Below are 21,983 nucleotides of genomic sequence, written 5' to 3' on the forward strand. Positions count from 1 at the left end.
TTTAAGAACTGCAAGCTCGCTCGTAGCCTATACTATAAAAAAATTGTGGAAATTATTTATATTTTAAATATATACTAATTTACCAGAGGTAGTTGAACCACAGTGCTAATTGGTGGTTTGTATTCACACACTTAAACTTAAAAATGTAGCAATAATAAATTATTTAAAAGAGCAATGCAAGTTTCTTGCTCGTTCTTCTTTGTGATGAGACAGTTTTCCGAACGAGCGGTAGATTAAAAATGTAATGACTATTCAAAAGTGCTTCAATGTAAGTTTATTTGAATAAATGATTTTCTATTCTATTCTATTCTATTCTATTCACAAGCTCATTTGTCCCTTAGGCAATGAAAAAAATACTGGACGTTTTTTTAATATACTAACAATTAACCAGAGGTAATCTTTGTGTTAAGTCATTTGCCTGCCTTAATCTCACCTATTAGCCGATAATCAGGTTGTTTGGTAACCTTATTTTTATACTACGACGGCAGTAAACATGCATACGGCCCATCTGATGGTAAAAGGTTACCGGAGCCTATGGACGCCTGAAACACCCGTGTCACATGAGCGTTGCCGACCCTTAAGAAACCTTAATATACCCTTCTTAAAACAAGATTGTAGTGATTTCACTGGTATACCTCTCACTACCACTTCGACCGTATATCTACATATATATAACTCAAAGGTGACTGACCGACGTAGTGATCTATCAACCCATAGCCCAAACCACTGGACGGATCGGGCTGAAATTTGGCATGCAGGTAGATGTTATGACGTAGGCATCCGCTAAGAAAGGATTTTGTTTAATTCTACCCCCAAGGGGATAAAATGGGGATGAAAGTTTGTATGAAACTGTCAATTTTAAACCGATCGGGCTGAGACTTTGCATGCATAAAGCTACTATGACGTAGGCATCCCCTAAGAAAGGATTTTGATAAATTCCACCCCTAACGGGATAAATTAACGCGAGCGAAGCCGCGGGCAAAAGCTAGTATTATAATAATTTTAATGAAATGAATTTTCTTTTTCCTTTGGCTCAAGTGTTGTACATAAAATATATCTTATTATTTAAATAAAACAAATAAATTATATGAGAGGCTTTATTAAAAATACATAAATATTTACAACTAATCGTAAACGTTAAATAAATTTACATCACCTAACCTATTAATATCAAATTATACAAAATGACGCGTAAAAATTGGTAAGCAAATTTACCACTCATACAAAAACAATTTTGGACTGTTTGTACGAATGAATCTCAGGATAACTATTGTCTATTACCATTGTGTCTATTGTCTATATTTTGTCTATGGACTACTTCAGTTCAGTCGGAGTTAATCTCCTCAGCCACTTGTTGCCATTTCGCCACTAAATTTGACACAGACTTCTGTTTCATGCCTATTGAAGACGATATTTTGACCTGTAACAATCATTCACAATTAAGCATACGTCCCGCCGTATAGTGATCATTAAACATATATTATCAGCGCCCGACTTTGTTTGCCGTTCTTTGAAGTAGACAATAACTTGTTTTTCTGGTGTGAAACATTATATCAGGATAATATAAAAACAATTTACTTCGATTGTAGTAAAGTGCAATGTGGATAGCCAATTCAAAGTTTATTTACCCCCTGTTCGGAATTATCCCAAAGATAAAGTGAAAACCTAATAATTTACTTCGTTTGTAGTAAAGTGCAATGTGGATAGTCACGTCAAAGTTTATTCGTTACGCCCAGTTTGGAATTACCCCAAAAATGAAAGTGAAACCATAATAATTTACTTAGTTTGTGGTAAGTGTGCAGTCACTCGAAAGTTTATTTAGTTCGGGGTTACCCCAAATTAAAAGTAGAATCAATCAGCTAAAATTTGTTACGTGCAAAACAAAAAATACTCCAGTTAGCTACTTCGGTTGAGAAGAACTGGCAAGAAACTCAACTGGTAATTTTTTTATATTAATTCATTATTATTTAAAACTAGCTGTTTTGTCTGCGTGGAATTAAAATAAAATTTCTAAAATATAAGTAACTTAAGTTAGCATAATTACAAGATAATATAAAAGACTGTACCTTAGACTTTTTCTTGTTCAGCTTTGAATCCTTTTCCTTCTCTTTATTTCTTTCCTTGTCTTTCTCTTTCTCCCTCTCCCTTTCCCTTTCCCTCTCTCTAGCTTTATCCCTTTCTCTATGTCGTTCCTTATCCTTGTCTCTGTCTGACGGCGGCAGCGGGGGCAGTGGTGGTGGCTCCGGTGACTTGGGTGGTAATGGTGCCTTTTCTAATTGCGCTATATCGTTGTAGAATGACAGCAATTCATCACCTATTTCTTGCTTTATTTCCTGAAAAGATATATAGATATTTATTTATTTATTTGCTTCAGGTAACTTATTATTTTTATATGTATATGCCTTACGAACTAACACATATAAAATCATAATATTCATACCATACTATGATTTATAATTGTATACTCTCAGAAATATTTTGATTTATATATATACTAATGTTTTTGTGGAGAAAATAAATATATTATGTTACTATATGTATCATAGTTAGAATATATTATATGTACCTATACAGTTATTCCGAACTATGTCCGCATGGAATTAAACTTTTTTATTTTACTTTCCATGCACACTCTTTCCTGCGTGAAAGAGCGTACGTGTAAAGGCAGCTGTTGAGTGTAAAACAGTGTTCCCCAACCTTTATAGTGCCATGGCCCACAATTCTTTTTCCCCTCCCCCCTGTGTAATATATGATACATAATTTATAACATTAAAACATTTAATTGCTCACTTAAGAAACTTAAATAATATTTTGTAGGAAGAAATATCTAGGTAATTATTAATAAACATTTAATGAAAAATATTTAATAATATTAAAAATGCGAAAGTTTGTGAGTATAGATATTTGTTACTCTTTCATGCAAAAACTACTGAAATGATTTTGATGAAACTTTACCGTAATATAGCTTAGGCATCAGAATAATACATAGGCTATATTTTTTATTGAAATTTGACCCAGCTAGTCACAATATCATTTTCGAATTGTGTCCCCTTAACAATCAAATTGCCTCTCTGTGGGCAGTATTAATGTGGTGTGGTGCAAGTTACCGGCGGCGGCGGCGGCGGGGGCGGCGGCGGAGGCGGCGGCGGCGGCTCGTCGCAGCCGGGCGGCGGGGGGTCGGGCCACGCGGGCGGCGGCGGCGTGCGCGGGGGCGGCGGCGGAGACTCCTGACAAACATTATATATCTGTAGCACTACACTTTCTACGTGGGCCATCTTTAATCCTTACTACTTCCTGGAATTCTTATCGCACGGCCGTGTAACATTAGCGACGCAGCTGCGCGACCTTCAAGTTACCTGCAGCGGCGCGGGTAGACGACGTGTAATTTTGTACATAAGGTGGAAACATTTCAATAAACACACCACCCTCCCGATCGATCCCCCGGCCAATTCAAGCTGGGATCGAAATTAAAACGGCCTGAGCCGAGATTCCAACACCTAGCGTTGCCCTCAGACTAAAGTTGTATCCATCAGAGAGGAGTTGGCATTCAGTCGCTCCGTAAGTCCTTCCGCGGGTTTGGATTGCCAAACTCGAAAACTTCTAAGATGGTGAAGAAAGTTGTTTTATGTATTCTAGTAAGTTAGCTGCGATTCCGAGGGTAAAGGGTATAGAGACAAAATAGAATATTTTATAAAGAACGATCCTATCGACAGCATAAAACCAAGTAATTCTTAAAAAATGTGTGACAACCTATGAACATATTTAAATCAAAATTTAGATTTAACATCAGTTCGGAATTACCTAATCACAGTGAAAATCTAATAATTAGCTTAGTATGTGTTTAAGTGCAATGTGTACTAGTCTAAGCCCCAGTGCGGAATTACCTCAAAGTTAAGTAAAAACCTAAGAATTTACTATGTTCGGAGTTACCCCAAAATAAAAGTTGTGTAAAAATTAACAATCGCTCACATAAAATGTGTTGTGTTATATGAACAAATGATTCCAATTTCAAATATATCTAAAATCCTACCTCTGGACCAGGATGCGGCGGTGTGGTGCAAATCTCCATGTCCATATTAGCGGTAGCGGGGTATTCCCACTGCACGAGACCGTCCGCCTCACGCCGGTAGCGGTAGCGGCCCTCCGACCTGCGATATGACAGACAAACGTACAAATACCAGTCTTGCAGAAGGATAAAAAAATGCCCGATGTTGTTAGTTAGACTTTGGAAACCTCAACAGTGCAATATGGGTAGGTTATCACATAAAACAGCCCAGATAACAGGCTGATTGTGGAAAATAGAGTCCAATTAACAGTATATCATCACATGAGTAGCTTATAGTCGAAATTTAAAAAAATGGATGAATATTAAGTATATTTAACTAATTTATTGAAGTAAGTGTTATTTTGCGTAAATAAATTTCTCTTCAGTCTATCGTAGTCAGATTGCCGAAGAGACAGCATAAGCTTCCAATTTATATTCAAGCCAATGATGATGCCTCGTTCAGAAGCGAAACACGTGTCGCAATATGGGTGTAGACACAATGACTTGGAATCTGATCACTAATAGAAAAGGTAACGCGGTAACGGTAAGGTGATCTCAAACAATGTACTGGTAGCGGGATTAAACAAAATAATAATCATTAAGTAATGAATATACAATATTTAGAAAGAGTGAAATATTAATTATTATATTTATAATTTCTATTTCTTTCAAATATAAATTTAATCAATTTAAGCTGAAATAACTGTGTATAAGTGTAAAATTTTATATCTACACTTTTTCAGACTACTCTATTAGCCGCAGTTGGGCTTTACAGCTTCACGGGACGATAGGCTCGAGTGCAGATGGGACTCCAAATCTGCGGAAAGACATGGAGAGGCTGTGGGCCAACTCCTACGGATAGGACTTTATTCTGAGAGCGCCGCTAGGGGTTCGAACGTCGGCTCAGGCCGTCGTAATTTCGATCCCCGTTTGAATTGGGGATCGATCGAAGGGGCGACTGGGGGTACATTTGTGGAGCGCCAGGTTGATTGCGCGGTTTGGTGTGGTTGAGATCGTCGTCTTCGCCGGCGAGGACGGTGTCGTGTGTATGTGAAAGTGATATTGGGACTAATTTTATTAACGCCTTTCGGTTATTCTACACTTGACGTTTCCACAGACAACTAATAACAAAAGGCTCACTTAGAAACTAATGAACTGTATATTACTGTGCATACTTAAACCCTTGTTCACGAAGTGTATCTTCTACATACATAACAGAATGAATATTGAATGAATGCAGAGACAATTACGTGCCCTATATCGGTAACAGGACCCTCATACACGAGTTGGCTTGCGTACAAACCAATTCAAGTACAGTCCCAGCGTTCTGGAAAAATCAAAGCATAACATCAAGAATATAAAAGAATTAATTAAAAACATATTCTCTCACCCAACTCCTCGGCGCGAAGCCAGCCATGCGTCGAACGGTTGCATCTTGATCTTCCTTTTCCTTCACGTCTTACAACTAAAGTTATGGATATTGATGAATGGTATTGAACCATTATTGAAACATTTTAGATCTTATGTTATAAACAAAATTGTAAGCAATACAAAGAAACTCAAGTTGCAGCGTGAAGACTTTTATTTCTAACAGGTACTGATCACAGTGATATCACAGATTACAGAGTCATACAGTCATTTCAATGATAAAACATAAAATCATCTAACATCAAGATAAAAATTCCTCAATATCTTTAATTATAATTAAGTTAATATTGCATAAATATTTATATCAATTATACACTTGATATTAGATTTTTTAATACACAAAATATTTACAAATATTTCTCTATCACAGCAAACAAGAAATATGAAAGTAACATGAGTACTAGTCACATAATTATGGTATTCAATATAAATGGTACCATATTGACATTATATTTTTAAAATTACCATTTTTTATGTGGCTGGTGTATGAATAAAGTTTATAAAAATATATAGAATGTTGTATAAAATTGGAGTACTTATAACAGATTTACAATTTTAAATGTAAATCAAAGTATTATCACAATAATTCTTTCAGTACATTATCAGTGATAAACTTATTATTTCTGGTGACAGTCTTGTTCACTGTCAGTAAAAAATAAATGTTATTTAACCATTACAAGGTTAATTTTTAAAAAATCAAATCAAATTTCGCGAATATTCCATGCGTCCATTAATAAGTAATCGTCTCGAATTTGGATTTACCCAAAACACCCACATCACACCCGAACTGATCACAGTTACCCCGAATGAGAGTCAGTTACACCGCGGTTAATAATCGTACTGCGGGATCTATCCAAAACACCGTCTATTTCACTTCGTGTCCCCCAAATATATCAAACATAGAGAAACGGATCACAGTTACCCCGAGTGAGAGTCAGTTACACCGCGGTTAATAATCGTACTGCGAAATTTATCTAAAACACCGTCTATTGCACTTCGCGTCCCCAGACGTATCAAACGTACAGAACTGATCACAGTTACCCCGAGGGAGAGTCAGTCACCCCGCGGTTACTAATCGCAGTGCGGGGTGCGGGACGGGCGCGAGAGAGTGGGCAGCGACGGGCGGTAGAGGTAGAGAGCGGACGAGTACCTCAGGAAGGTGCAGGTCCAGCCGGCGGGCGCGGCGGAGGCCTCGAGGCCGGCAAGCGCAGTGCCGGCCGCCCGCGCCCAGCGCCGCCAGTACGACCACGACAGCGCGCCTGCGCGGAACGCCGGCAACAGCGTCTGAACACAATGGTCAATTACACATCATTAGGTTAAATGGCTTTGAAATAAATTGTTCCAAACCAATAAGAATATCTCACAATAACTGAACTTAAGGTGTATCTTATGCTACGTTTACATTCTGCCGCTTCCCCTGCCACTCGCGCTGCCGGAAATATTGCCGGGCGACAACTGAGCGAGAGGGCTGAATGTAAAAACACGCTGCCACTCGCGCTGCCAGTCCTTTGACTCGCGCACTAAAAACCGACAATCGCGGGAGCGCCGGGCAGCGCGTGTGGCAGCGCCAATGGCATGGGAAGTGTTTCCACTCTCGCGCTGCTCACTTCCCTGCCCACTCGGGCTGAGTGTAAATTGGGCATTCGGTTCAGTTATTCTTACACAGTTTTTTTATATATATTTATTTAATTAATTAATCTTTGATACTCAAATACAATACAATACATAATGTACATATGGCGACATTATGACTAAATATAGTATGTCATTATTTATAGGATCTTTTTATCCATAATAGACTGACATGAACAAAGATTTTTGAACTCATTTATTGAATAATAATATTGTATCGCAAAAGTCAAATAGCTGTAATTTTTCATTTATAGCTTAATTTTTGTTTTACCATTCTCGTACATGGCATTTACATTGTATTAATAGCTTAAAAAAAATAAAACATAAATTTGAAAAATAAATTGTTATAAAAAATTACCTGCATTTGTATCAACATCTCTTGCACCGGAGACACCTGACATGGTTGGACTTGGTTCAAATACTTCAACTTGGCCTCCACCAGTTCAGTCAGCTCGTCCAGGTCATCATCCTTCTTCTCTTCATTCAACGTCTCCCCTTTCGTGAACACCAATCCATTGCCATAACTAACAGTACTCTTTGAACTAGTTTCACTTTCATCTTCTTTACTAAATCCCAAGCCAGTTCTCTCACTAGAGAAACCTTCAATAAATTCTGAATATTTTGTAGTGTACGCTGGAGTTTCTGAAACAGTAGGTTTCTTACGCTCTGGGAGTACAGAGTTGGATATTCTTAGTTTCTTTCTAGTAGTATTTTCTATATGTTCATTTGAATCCATTAAATATAAATTTACTGGTTTCTTCTCTACTGGCATTGGACTATCAGGTTTCGCTTCTTTATCAAGTCCATTCTCCTGTATATTCACTGCACTTGGAAATAAGGGTGAAATTTCTGTAGCAATAACTTTCGCGCTTGGGAACAATGGTTTTATTTCCTCTAACGGCGGTGTACAAGTACCGCTGCGTGGTGAATTCTTCCTACTACTAACTTGAGATGATGGTGTATCACCATCAAATATATCACTGGCTCCACTCTTAGACTTTACTTTTGGTAATTCTTTCTTTTCTATTTCTTCCAGTAAATCATCTATATTTGTATCCATTGTGGTTTTGCTATCTCTGCTATTTTCCTCTGTATAGTTCGGGGAAGCTATAGATTTCGTTTCGTCGGATATAATCTTTTGGAGATCACTAGGTATCTTGCCGCCAAGCTTCTCTAACAGTTTTGCTTTGTCTTTTAGTTTATTTAGTAAAATATTTTCATCTTGACTGTCCTCGTCGTTTAGTTTTGGTTTAGTAACCTGTATAATATAAAAAAAATCTTGAAATAATTGAATTTCATCATCATCATCATCATCGCAGCCCGGAAGACGTCCACTGCTGGACATAGGCCTCCCCCAAAGATCTCCACTATCAATAATTGAATTTACATTCTACAAATGTGATACAATATGAACTATAAAATTGTGTGATCTCAACAACCTATAAATCTAGCATATCATCAGAATCAACCTACATACGGCAAAGATATAGCAGAAAGCACCTCAGATTGAAAACTTAACCATCATAGTGCTTTATAACAGATCTAAATTCGTTGACATCAAAAGAATTGTACAAAGAAATGTGTGAATTCATCATGCAAACAAAATGAAGAATGAATTCACACATATTACATATGATAATATGAATTTATGAAATGTATATCAATTAAATATGGGAAAAGGTGATGAAGAATGAGATGTCAATAAAATTAGTGTTATTCTAAGCAAATATCAGGCGCATCTATCATCATTGGTGCATTACAGAACCCAATTATCAAATGTAATTGGAAATGTGTGTCTATTTGTTACTGTTTTAACTCTTAAATTCAAATTGAAATGTTAATATCGATAGTATAACAGGGATGGAAATTGTATAAAAATAAACCGTAAAAGGGGCAATAATTAATTTTCAAACATTTTTAATAGACTGTCTAGAATTTACAATTTACAACAATTAATCATTACATAGTATAAAACAAAGTCGCTGTCGCTGTCTGTCCGTACCCATATATGCTTGAATCTTTAAAACTACGCAACTTTTGAAGCGGTTTTTTTAACAGATAGAGTGATGTACATGTATTATACATATAAACCTTCCTCTAGGTTTATATGTATAATACATGTACATTCGTGCGAAGCCGGGGTGGGTACCTAGGTCAATAATAAAATAATAGACAACAATAAATAAAATGTGTACATGATACAGTTTTTTTGGTCGTTTTATTATGAACAGTATATGTACATACATATTGTTTTTAAGGGCAGGGTATGTTCTTTTCTTTTGGAGCAATATTTTTGCTGTGTTGATGAATTTCTTAGCTAGTTGTAATTGTTACTAAATAAATATATATCCAATATATTTAATACTAGCTACTCGCCCAAACTTCGTCCGGGTGTACATGTATTAAACATATAAACCTTCCTCTAGAATCACTCTATCAATTAATAAAACTACTACAAAATCGGTTGCGTTGTTTTAAAGATTTAAGCGTAGATAGGGACAGACAGCGACAGTGACTTTATTTTATACTATGTAATGATACTATAATTACATACCTCATCTTTGTTTGAAGAGTTTCCTGCTTCTTTATCAGAAGACTGATGTTTATTTTCATTGACAAGTTCTGGCGGAAGCTCAGGTCCGATGGGAACAGAATAGTTTATATTTGGAGGTAAACTAGGTCCATACTCAACCACTTGCGGTTTAGGTTTCTGTTTCTTGGGCAAAGTCTTTGACACCTTGCTGGGTTGAGTAGACGGTTTTTTGACGGGACTCTCTTCATCGTTGGAGTCGGAATCTGAGTTATGGTAGGATGTAATAAGTTCTATTTTCCTGTAACAATATAGAATTTAATATAATATTGTACTCTTAATAAATAATTTTGACTGACTCAATAAGTACTCATAAAAATAAGAAAATATTATAAAAAGTCCCTCTTTTTATTTATACTTACTATTTATTTATAATAATTAATGCGAAAATAACTGTTGTCTGTCTGTCGCGCATTCATGCCAAAACTACGAAACCAATTTAAATGAAATTTCTTACAGAGATAGACCCTGAGAAGGGACATAGGGTTGAGAGATGATATGAATGGTTATATATCGTCATTTTTAAAGTCAATATAAATATACCCTATTTATTTATATACCTACATATGAATACAAATACGGTACATACACCAAAATAACATTTTTTACAATTTTTGTCTGTCTGTTTGTTCCGGGATCTCTGAAATGGCTGGACCGATTTTGACGGGACTTTTATTGGCAGGTGATGTAATAAGTAGTAACTTAGGCGACTTTTATTTTAGAAAAATAAAGTTAAATTCCATGCGGACGAAGTCACGGCTACAGCTAGTTGTGTAATATATGTAAATTAAACACATAACTTACTCTTCATCATTATTAGAATGCTTCCGTTTTATTGCTTTGGTATTTTTATCTTTAGTGGTGGCGATAACACTTCTTGGTGCGACTTTAGTAGGACCTTTCGATGCACCTTTGTGCTGTGCACTTTGTTTCTCAGCTAAAGCCTGTTGATAGAGTTGCCATTCTTCTGCAGTCACCTCTGCTGACCCTAAAATAAGAATTATAGTTATATGAACATATTATGAAGTCATACGACCTCGATGGTCTAGCGGTCAAGCACACCGCTTTACGACCGATGGTCGCGGGTTCGATTCCTCGCACGCCACAAACATTTGTATCCATGAGTATGATTGTTTGTATCGGTCTGGGTGTTTTCTATGTATAATATGTATGTATTTACAAAAAAAAAATATCTATGTATATGTATCAGTTATCTAGTACTCATAACACAAGCTCTAGCTAGCTTAACTTGGGTCTAGATGGCGCTGTGTGAATTGTCCTGAGATTATTATTATTTTTTACAAAAGAAATCTCATCTCCCCTCTTAAGGGAGGGGGATGGCAACTTACCCCCGGCACAGTCGGCCGGGGTTCAGGGCCCCAGGGAGAGAATTATTATTATACTATTATTTTATTATTATTTTTCTTCTTATTATTATTATTTTTTTTTTCATTATTTTTTCTCGACTTTCGCCGGTAATCTTGTTATGTACGGGCCTAAGCCAAGTACATAACAATGTTCTATTTCAGGTGGATATACCATAATACAAATGTAGGCCTAATCTGTCTGTAGAAACTTTCTAACAATGCGGCATGTGTTTAGAACTACAGCACCTAGAACTATCTGTATAAGTCTGTAGTATTTTGTAAATGAATCAGCGTGGAAGACGTCCACTGCTGAACAAAGGCCTCCCCAAAGATCTCCATGACGATTGGTCCTGTGCTGCTCATATCCCGCGCCTTCATGCAATCTTGACCATATTGTCGGTCCACCTTGCTAGAGGCATTCCCATGCTGCGTCTTCCGGTCTGCGGCCGCTACTCGAGGACTTTACTGTCCCAGTGCCTTGTAACAAATGTTTAAACCTTACCTGCAGTATTCATGTGCTGCTGTGCCAACTTGAGGGCGAGCAAATACTCGGGAGGCGCCTCCCATGTCACAACGTTGGTTTGCTGGTTCCAGTAATATGTGAAGCCACTGCTCTCGTCGTAGCATGCTGACCATGCTGCAATTTATTTAATTAAAAAATTAAAATAGGGCTAAGCAACTGAGAGCTTGATAGCGATACCTGAGAGAGATACAACACATTGAATGTTGGTAAAGGAATTCAAAATGACATCTTGTTCATTTAGATATTTATACTGCTTAACATGTTTATCACCATAAATAATATCAGAAGAATTTTCACCTAGGCTATGGTAACTTTATTAGTTAAAAATTTATCAAAGAAACTTAATGTATCACAGAATTCTTTTTTTTGCCAAAATTCCTGGAAAAACACTATTTTTTATATCACACATATACTGACATGGCCCAATATTAAAACTTTTTTTTCTACAAGCCTTGTCAGTCTTATATGTCTGACGCATCCAAACAAGATACAACAAGTATTAACCTGTTGTTTTGAACACCGCACCTTCTACCAAATCGCGTATGTCAGACATATATGTCTTACATGGCTCATGTAGAACTTCTTAGCGTCAGAACCATATGACTGACATGGAGATTAACATGTTAAATATTAAAAAAAGACACATAAACATACTAGCACAAAGAAAATAAAATAGCTTTAATTATAGAATTCTCAAGTTCTATTGAGCAAACTAGATATTGCAAAATATTTGAAATAATGGATTAATAATTGCTTTGAGTCATGCAATTATCATTAAGAAATTTTAGATAGATATCCAGCAACATGTTCATAACCTTATTTTATACTGTCTGCAATCTTTTTCTGTACAAATTACTTATTTATCTCGCTTCAGCTTAACTTGAATAAGATGGCGAGATATTGGATGCCCAAGAAAATGTACCGTTTTATAATGTACACTAATTACTTCATCAACAAAATACATTTTACTACTACTAACTTTCGTAAATTAATGTTTAGTTTTTACTTACGACAATATTGTACTGGAGCGGGGTGAATGGACGCGGACGCATGTGATACCATCGAAGGGCCTTGAAAAGCTGCATTCTTCATTTTAACATCATTTGCCGACTTTACTGGAGATACAGCATCGTCGGAATCCTCATCGGAATCCCCATAGTTACCAATTAAGCCGGCCAAAGGGTTGGCCATTTTGTGAATAACATTAATCACAATGTATGTTTCAATACGGTTATCTTTACACAGTAGTACAGCTAAATAGAAGTTACAAAGAACAAACGTTATACTTAGATAGAATATTTGGATACTACACTATACTTTGAAGGATAGAAATTATCAATAAATTATATTTTTCTTAAAAATATCACAGCACTACATCAACGGTATTTGAGAAAAAATATGTCTGCTCAACAAGCTGTCATCTCAGCGTCAGCAAACAGTATGTTAAAGTTGTCAGTCTTGACTGTCAGTCTTCCTACAAATCTGTCAATCAAACCTTTTTTTGGTGTTTTTTTAATATCTTTACGACTTCGGATACTTCGTACTGCACATATTGTTATCAACATTGTTACTATTTACTACTCATTAGGCAATAGCTACAAATTGGTAAAAAAACACTTCGGTTCACAAAGTATTTAATTTCAACCAACATAATTGTACAATATTTTGTTTTATTACTATAATATGCATAATAAAAACGAAAGTGAGTTTGTTTCATTTATTACCTTACGGTTTACTAAATCAATATGTGTATGCTATTTTATTATTCAACATTTTAGATGAAAAAAGTATAGATATGGGGTTGCCAGGTGCTATAAAAAATATTTTCATCCTATTTAATGTAAGTCCCAAGAATAAAGTAAAAAAATAAAACAGTAATATCGGTTATACAAAACAGTTTATTATTTAAATATGTCTACATTGTAAACTGGTACAAAACATTAAAAAAACATAGCTTTCGATTTAATATAAATAATATCTACATGACATATTATTTATTATTGTAAATAGACTTAATAATAGGTAAATATGGTATGTAACAATATATTAAAAATACCTATTTTAATTGGGAATAGATGTCCATTGCAAGCACATCTATTCTAAAAATCTATTTTAAAGTAGTATCTATTTTAAATTGTACAAACATCACTAAAAATTATATATTATTTATGGACAATGGTAACCATCTTATAATTAAACCAACATGTTTATTTAATTAGGTACTTATTGCTAATATTTAATATTAAGATACATTAAAGAAATTATTACTAATATTAATATTATACTAATTGTGCATGTAATGTGTTTTCAAAACATTTCAGAACAGGTTAAGGTCGAGTGGCACCCTCTTTGTTTTTTTATACTACGACGTTGGCAAACAAGGATATGACCCATACGATGGTAAACAGTTACCGTATCCCATGGACGTTTGAGATACCAGGGGTGTCACGTGCGCGTTACCGACTCTTAAGAAACCTTAATATACTCTTCTATAATATACATAGAAAATACCCAGACCGATACAAACAATCATACACATGAATACAAATGTCTGTGCCGTGCGAGGAATCGAATCCGCGACCATCGGAAATAAAGCGGTGATCTAAACCGTTAAACCACCGAGATATTCGCGAAATAGAGTTTTGTTAAAGTTTGGAAGCCTACTGTTGACTTCTCGGCGTAGTGTTGCCTGTTCGGCGTAGTGTTGCCTGTTCGGCGTAGTGTTGACTGTTCGGCGTAGTGTTGAGTCCTAATTTAGTAGCCGAAGAGTCAAGACAATATTAAGTAATGAAATGGACTTGGTGGTTGGTAAAATTTATGTATATTTTTTTCATTAAAAAATATATACATAAATATCTTAATTTTAATATGAAATTAAAGAAATTAACTATAGCCTTAACTAAGAGGCGACCCGACTTAAAGTGGGGCAGTGCTAAAAAGAAGAAGGAGAACTATTTCCTTAATTAAGAGCGGACCCCACATAAAGTGGGACAGTGCTAAGAAGAAGAAGAACTATAGCCTTAATTAAGAGCGGACCCCACATAAAGTGGGACAGTGCTAAGAAGAATAAGAACTATAGCCTTAATTAAGAGCGGACCCCACATAAAGTGGGGCAGTGTTAAAAGAAAGAAGAAGAACTGTATCCTTAATTATGAGCCTACCCCACATAAAGTAGGAAAATGCTAAGAACAAGAAGAAGAAATGAATCCTTAATTAAGATCCTAACACACATAAAGTGAGACAGTGCTAAGAAGAAGAAGAACTATAGCCTTAATTAAGAGCGGACCCCACATAATGTGGGGCAGTGTTAAAAGAAAGAAGAAGAACTGTATCCTTAATTAAGAGCCAACCCCACATAAAGTAGGAAAATGCTAAGAACAAGAAGAACAAATCAATCCTTCGGTAACAAGAGACCCCACATAAAGTGGGACTGTGCTAAGAAGAACTGCATCTTTAATTATGAGCCAACCCCACATAAAGTAGGAAAATGCTAAGAACAAGAACAAGAAATGAATCCTTAATTAAGATGCGAACCCACATAAAGTGGGACTGTGCTAAGAAGAACTGCATCTTTAATTATGAGCCAACCCCACATAAAGTAGCAAAATGCTAAGAACAAGAAGAAGAAATGAATACTTAATTAAGATGCGACCCCACATAAAGTGGGACTGTGCTAAGAAGAACTGCATCTTTAATTAAGTAGAAAAATGCTAAGAACAAGAAGAAGAAATGAATTCTTAATTACCACATAAAGTGGGACTGTGCTAAGAAGAACTGCATCTTTAATTAAAGTAGTAGAAAAATGCTAAGAACAAGAAGAAGAAGAAATGAATCCTTAATTAATAATTTAAATACAGCTATATTTGTCGGAGATAAATGCTAAATAAAACCAAACGGAAATAACAGCATTTTCTAACAATAATAAAGTAATATTTCATTAGTTATTAATTATTATAATAACACGACTTCATTGACTTAATATTAAGTGTTACCTATTGAAAAAAGTAGTAGAGATTTAGAACTTTTTGTCCGTCATACTCGTGAACGGGTGTTGCTTCTAAGAACTGGTCTGTTTGCATTAAGACTAATAATTAAATTACTTCTTTTTGATAAAAATGCAATAGCATATGCTGGTGGTCACTATATTCTCTCAAATTGAATTATAAAATGAATCTGTATTTTTGTAACCATCTCATCTGAAAAGAGTCTGCGCTGAGTTTCTTGCCAGTTCTTCTCAGCTCAAAAGCACTTCGAACTGACGGTAGATGTAACATATCATAAAAGTACGTAATAAACCTACATAAATAAAGATATTTTGATTTGATTTGTGTACTTACATTATTTTCTGCGCTTTAAACAAGAATCGAAATGTAGTCAATTGCTTATAATATAATTAATTATTTAGACTGAATGTATATTTACAGTTTAATGCGTACAAAATTAGTACAATGGCTTTCTTTGATTAATTACTAAGTATCGTAAGACTTTTACTATAACAAAATAGGGTGTTACCGCTTCACAATACAGGGCTCACATGAACCAGGTTTGAGGTAAGCGGGGTGGCAATGCGGGCAATTAGGATTCTCCCCAAAACTAGCTCTCCCAGGTCTTGAAACCTTTACCTGGAACGACGTTTCAGCGTTATCCTCCTCATATCCTGGATGTGCTTTATCCAAGGGAAAAACATAATCAGGTACGAAGTAAGAACTAATATTGTACTCTGTGTTACTTGGAGTGGGATCTACCGTTACGGGTGGAGGTCGTGTAACAGAACTGAAGGGACTACGCCCCTGAATGACTTTTGGATTTTGTTCAGCATCATCTGTAGCGTTGTTCTGCTTAGGGAGATCGAAATCGAACGCGGGTACTGCCCATTTCCACTCATAATAGATCGGCGGACCCATAGTTGATGCTGGTTGCTCAGAGAAATCAGTTTTTGGCGGCAATAAATCTTTTTCCGGTAGTGGTACTTGATTCACTTTTGGTTCATTATCTGTAGACCTAAAAGATGGTTCCGTTGTAAAAGTGGACTTTATATTAACAGAATCAAATCTAGATTTTTCTGAAAAGTTCTTATCGTTGTCCTGCTGAACTGTATTAAAGTTTCCTTCATTTTTACTCTTCCGTGGAGTTCTCTCGTCTTCGGAACTTACTTGACCAGCTGGCAGATGTTCATTAATATTTATTATTTCGGATCTGGTCATAGCTGTTTTATGAGAATTCGGTGCATTAGGATCGAAACGTTTAATGAAGTTGTATACTGGATCTTCTGATGAATCTGTTCCCATTCTGAGATCAATATTCATCTCAGCAGAAGTGGAAGAGTCAGTTGTAGTCGAGAATGGAGGTAGTAGTGGATTTAAATCTAGAGTTGGAATTTTATTATTAGGTTTTCTGGTAGTTTGCGAAACAGATGCTTCAGTATCCTGAGGAGTGCTGAAGGTTGGTGTAAAGGTTTGTGATGCAGCACCAGCTATATTGTCATGAGTCTGCTCTTGATTGACGACCGGCTTGTTATTTGAAGATTGACCTCTGTCTCCGACGCCGGTAGACCATGATGTTGGAGGTCTGTAATTCTTGCCGCTATCTAAACCATTGTTGTTAACATTTGATATTGTATCAGCAATGCCGACGATGCTGTTTCCTGGGTGGACCGGAAACTGAAAAAGGAAAACAGTTTTGTTTATTTGTTAGTTCGTGATTTCTATTTACTTTCTCTTAATTTTCAGAAATGGTATTTTATCTAATATCATATATCATATAGATCATAATGATACATTTACAGATATCATAATAATCTCAGGACAATTTATACAGCGCCATCTAGACCCAAGTTAAGCTAGCTAAACCTTGTGTTAGACATTTTTTTCGTAAATACATACATATTATACATAGAAAATACCCAGACCGATACAAACAATTATATTTATGAATACAAATGTTTGTGCCGTTCGAGAATCGAACCCACGACCATCGGACGTAAAGTAGTGTTCTTAACCACTAGACCGCCGAGGTGATCAGTTTGACAATTAAAAAACAACAAAACCTAATTCAACTCAAGTATAGATTTACATTTTTTTTTTTATTGGGTTGTATGGGCTATTGTCAGGTTTAGCACCTGTAGCACTGCGAACTACATAGATCTATTGTGCTCGCCCTTTTCAGAGTTCGCTACCTAGACCCGTCAGGGACAAGAATTGAAGGATATTCTTAGGAGCGATCGTTTTTATCTCCTCTGGAAAGAGTGTAAACTTTCCAAAGGGGATATTTCGTTCATGAATAAATGGGCTACAACCACATAGAATATGCAGTATACATTTACCTTAGACTCTGCTTCTCTGAGTCCATCGTAGTAGTTGTTGTTGGGCGGTACAGACAAGATGTCAGGGCGTGGTGTGCGCAGGCGCATCTCCTCTTCAGATACGAACGGTTTATCACGCTGACCTGCAATGTAACAATCATATTGTGATTAACACATGTATATATAATATGTGTCACTAATGTGGTCCATATGGTTTAGCACATTGCCTTACATCTGACGGTCGCAGGTTCTCCTTCTCATACAGTACAAAGATTTGTATTTATGACGACATTTTTTTTAGTCTAGGTGTTTTCTATGTCTTTTCTTTCTAACATTGATATCTATATAATTTACTAGCTGTACCCGCGACTGCGTTCGCGTGGAACTTAACTGTATTTTCTAAAATAAAAGTAGCCCAAGTTACTCCTTATTACATCAGCTACATGCCAACAAAAGTCCCGCCAAAATCGGTCCAGCCATTTCAGAGATTAGGCGGAGCAAACAGACCTAAAATATGGTCGAGCGCAGTGATGGCTGGCTCATCCGTCATACTCGTGAACGAGTGCTGCTTGTAGGGACTGGTCTGCTCTTATCACTACGACTGATTTAATCTTATTGCAAGATTATATTTGACCCAAAAAATTAGTGCTTGTTGGTAGTTTGTATTCACACGTTTCGACTTGTAAATGTAAACTTACAAGGATTATTTAAAAGAGCAACACACAAGTTTCTTGCTCGTTCTTCTTGTGATGAGACAGCTTTCCGAACGAGTGGTAGATAAAAAACAAATTGTTATGACTATTCAAAAGTGCTTAAATTAAGTTTATTTGAATAAATGATTTTCTATTCTATTCTATTCTATTCTATAGACAAACATCGTAAAAAATGTTATTTTGGTGTATATACCGTATTTATATTCATATGCATATAGTAAAAAACGGTTATTTCAATATTACAAATAGACATTCCAATTTTATTTAATGTATAGACTAGGTTTTGCCCGCGGCTTCGCTCTCATTAATTTATCCCCTTAGGGGTGGAATTTATCAAAATCCTTTCTTAGGGGATGCCTACGTCATAGTAGATTTATGCATGCAAAGTCTCAGCTCGATCGGTTTAAAATTGACAAAGTTTCATACAAACTTTCATCCCCTATTTTATCCCCTTGGGGGTAGAATTAATAAAAATCCTTTCTTAGCGGATGCCTACGTCATAACATCTACCTGCATGCCACATTTCAGCCCGATCCGTCCAGTGGTTTGAGCTGTGCGTTGATAGATCACTATGTCAGACACCTTTAAGTAATATATATATACATATATAGATATTCTCTAACATTATTAATTACCAAAAGGTACGTACATAATATTGACTTTTGATACCTATATAAACATCAATTACGTGTTAGCAAACAACATTTGGTATTTGACACCTCCAATATTGAATGAGCTGTTAAATTTAGCGCCTTTTGCTATTCAGTTATACCTACATTCTATAAAAAAAAATGTTTGATATATTTCTTACATAAAGATTATTAAAGTTTGTTTATCATTAATTATTAATAAACAAACACATTGGTAATCATTAAGTATATTGCAAACTTTTATTCATATTTTCCCATTTTTGCGAATTAAAGTGCAGAGACAGGTTTTTTTTTATCTACATACTATGGTGGCAATCAAGCATACGGCCCATCTGATGGTAAATGGTTACCGTAGCCTATGAACGCCTGAAACAGGTGAAGGAAGATGACACAACTAGTCCAGTGGTGTACAAATGTACATGTACAAATTCTTGCGTTATTTACAATAGTTGCATAGTTTAATTATCTTATATATAAAATTCTCGTGTCACAGTTTTCGTTCTCATACAGGAGTATTTTTAATAGTTTACCTGGTCAGCTAGTATATATACATTGTGGTCGTCGTAATATGTTTTTCTCTTCCATTCATCTCTGTTCGCAGTCATCTCGTTATTTACTCCCTTTCTTACCATATCATCTTTCACACAGTCCATCCATCTCTTTTTCGGTCTTCCTCTGCCCTTATAACCATCCACATTCAGATGTAACACCTTCCTTAATATATGATCTTCATTCCTACGCATTACATGTATATCTTATATATAAAATTCTCGTGTCACAGTTTTCGTTCCCATACTCCTCCGAAACGGCTTGACCGATTCTCATGAAATTTTCTGAGCGTATTGAGTAGGTCTGAGAATCGGCCAACATCTATTTTTCATCCCCCTAAATGTTAGGGGTAGTCCACCCCTATTTTTTTTTTTTATTTTAAGGCAAAACAACGTTTGCCGGGACAGCTAGTTATATATAAAACTTATATTAAATGTATGGGAAGAAGCGATTAGATCCCAATCTGACAGGCTTGTTATAAGCAGTCCACAACGTCGCTAGGCAACGGTGTGGCCGCGCACTATCCGTAAATCGCCACAAGTCTATCACCCCCTCATCATCATCAATTCTTTCACTCAAATTCATATCACAAGAGAATGGTTTTGGCTTCAGTTTTTTTATGACCGGCCTGACTTCAACCCTCGTCTATCACCCCCTCAAAGGGAGAACAAATCCCTCAATATAAAAGATATATATAAAAAAATTGTTTTTATAGCTGTAGATAAAGTAATTGATTACACGATATTTTCATTACTTAATTTAATGAATTCATCATCATCATCATCATCGCAGCCCGGAAGACGTCCACTGCTGGACATAGGCCTCCCCAAAGATCTCCACGACGATATATCCTGCGCTGCTCGCATATATGCCTTCCCGCGATCTTGACCAGATCGTCGGTTTGCTGGAGGCCTTCCCACGCTGCGTCTTCCGGTCCGTGGTCGCCACTCGAGGACTTTACTGCCCCAACGGCCATCTGTCCTACGAGCTATGTGCCCGCCCATTGCCACTTCAAAGTCGCAATTCTTCGGGCTGAATTACAGTTTAAATAATATATTAAACTAGTTGTACCCCGATTTCGTCCGCGTGGAATTTAACTTTATTTTTATAATAAAATAAATTATTTTTTCTAAAATAAAAGTAGCCTAAGTTACTCCTTATTACATCAGCTACCTGCCAAAAAAGTCCCGTCAAAATCGGTCCAGCCATTTCAGAGATTAGCCGGAACAGACAGACAAAAATTGTAATAAATGTTATTTTGGTTTATGTAAGGTACATTACATTACATTTACATTCATATGCATGTAGTAAAAATGGTTATTTCAATATTACAAACAGGCACTCCAATTTTATTTATATGTATATAGATTAAACTCTAACTTAGTATTTTCTTTATTGATAAATGTTGATTTCTATAATAATTACGGATATATACGAATGGACAGATTTACTTATGTGTAATTTATATAGTTTGTAAACGATTTACCTGGTGTGAATGTAAAAACCCAAGTTTACACACATACTAATTATATCTACTGATGATATATATTGGTACATCAGTTTTTTTCTTTTAATTTTTTTTTTTTCGGACTACTCTAATGCTTTTGTCCTTTACAGCTTCACCGGACGTTAGGGGCGAGTGCAGATGGCACTCCAAACCCGCGGAAGGACTTATGGAACGGCTGAAGGCCAACTCCTGTCTGACGGATACGACTTTAGTCTGGTCGCACCGGTAGGTATTCGAACCTCAGCTCAGGCCGTCGTAATATCGATCCTCGTTTGATCTGGACGGGGATCGATCAGAGGGGTAGGGTACATCAGTATGATCATAGACAAGTACAGTGTTACTGCGGGATAATTTAAGAAAAATATAAACTAGAATTAGAATAGAATAGAATAGAAAATCATTTATTCAAATAAACTTGATTTAAGCACTTTTGAATAGTCAACATTTTTTTAAATCTACCGCTTATTCGGAAAGCTGTCTCATCACAAGAAGAATAAGCAAGAAACTTGTGTGTTGCTCTTTTAAACAATCCTTGTAAGTTCACATTTTACAAGTCGAAACGTGTGAATACAAACTACTAACCAGCACTAATTTATTTAGGCTCAAATATAAAAACACAATAAGATTAAATCAGTTGAAATTGAAATGAAAACCTAAATAATATATTATAAATAATAT

At 35.9% G+C, this 21,983-nt stretch overlaps 2 protein-coding genes across 2 annotated transcripts in view; both read right to left on the reverse strand.

The window, feature by feature from the left end:
- Positions 1-1,095: 1,095 nt before the first annotated feature.
- LOC131844927 (formin-binding protein 4-like) lies at positions 1,096-12,968 on the reverse strand. Its single transcript, XM_059193925.1, has 10 exons — positions 12,596-12,968; positions 11,565-11,699; positions 10,500-10,683; positions 9,660-9,936; positions 7,464-8,363; positions 6,624-6,757; positions 4,031-4,148; positions 3,108-3,227; positions 2,067-2,333; positions 1,096-1,420 (listed from the first exon to the last, which is right to left on the reverse strand). The coding sequence occupies exons 1-10, from the start codon at positions 12,774-12,776 to the stop codon at positions 1,325-1,327; spliced, it is 2,412 nt and encodes an 803-aa protein (XP_059049908.1). The 5' UTR covers positions 12,777-12,968; the 3' UTR covers positions 1,096-1,324.
- A 2,442-nt stretch (positions 12,969-15,410) lies between these two features.
- The window catches only part of LOC131844928 (uncharacterized), a gene marked incomplete at its 5' end in the record, with an annotated part of 33,210 nt that continues 26,637 nt past the window's right edge, over positions 15,411-21,983 (reverse strand). Inside the window, 2 exons of the mRNA XM_059193926.1 lie at positions 15,411-17,245; positions 17,908-18,029. Coding sequence (XP_059049909.1) covers positions 16,094-17,245; positions 17,908-18,029 — 1,274 coding nt within the window. The remainder of the gene's footprint in view (positions 17,246-17,907; positions 18,030-21,983) is intronic.

Source organism: Achroia grisella, unplaced genomic scaffold, assembly GCF_030625045.1.
Source record: "Achroia grisella isolate CSIRO2021 unplaced genomic scaffold, CSIRO_AGI_Agris_v1 utg42940, whole genome shotgun sequence".
In the NCBI taxonomy this organism is placed as follows: Eukaryota; Metazoa; Arthropoda; class Insecta; order Lepidoptera; family Pyralidae; genus Achroia; species Achroia grisella.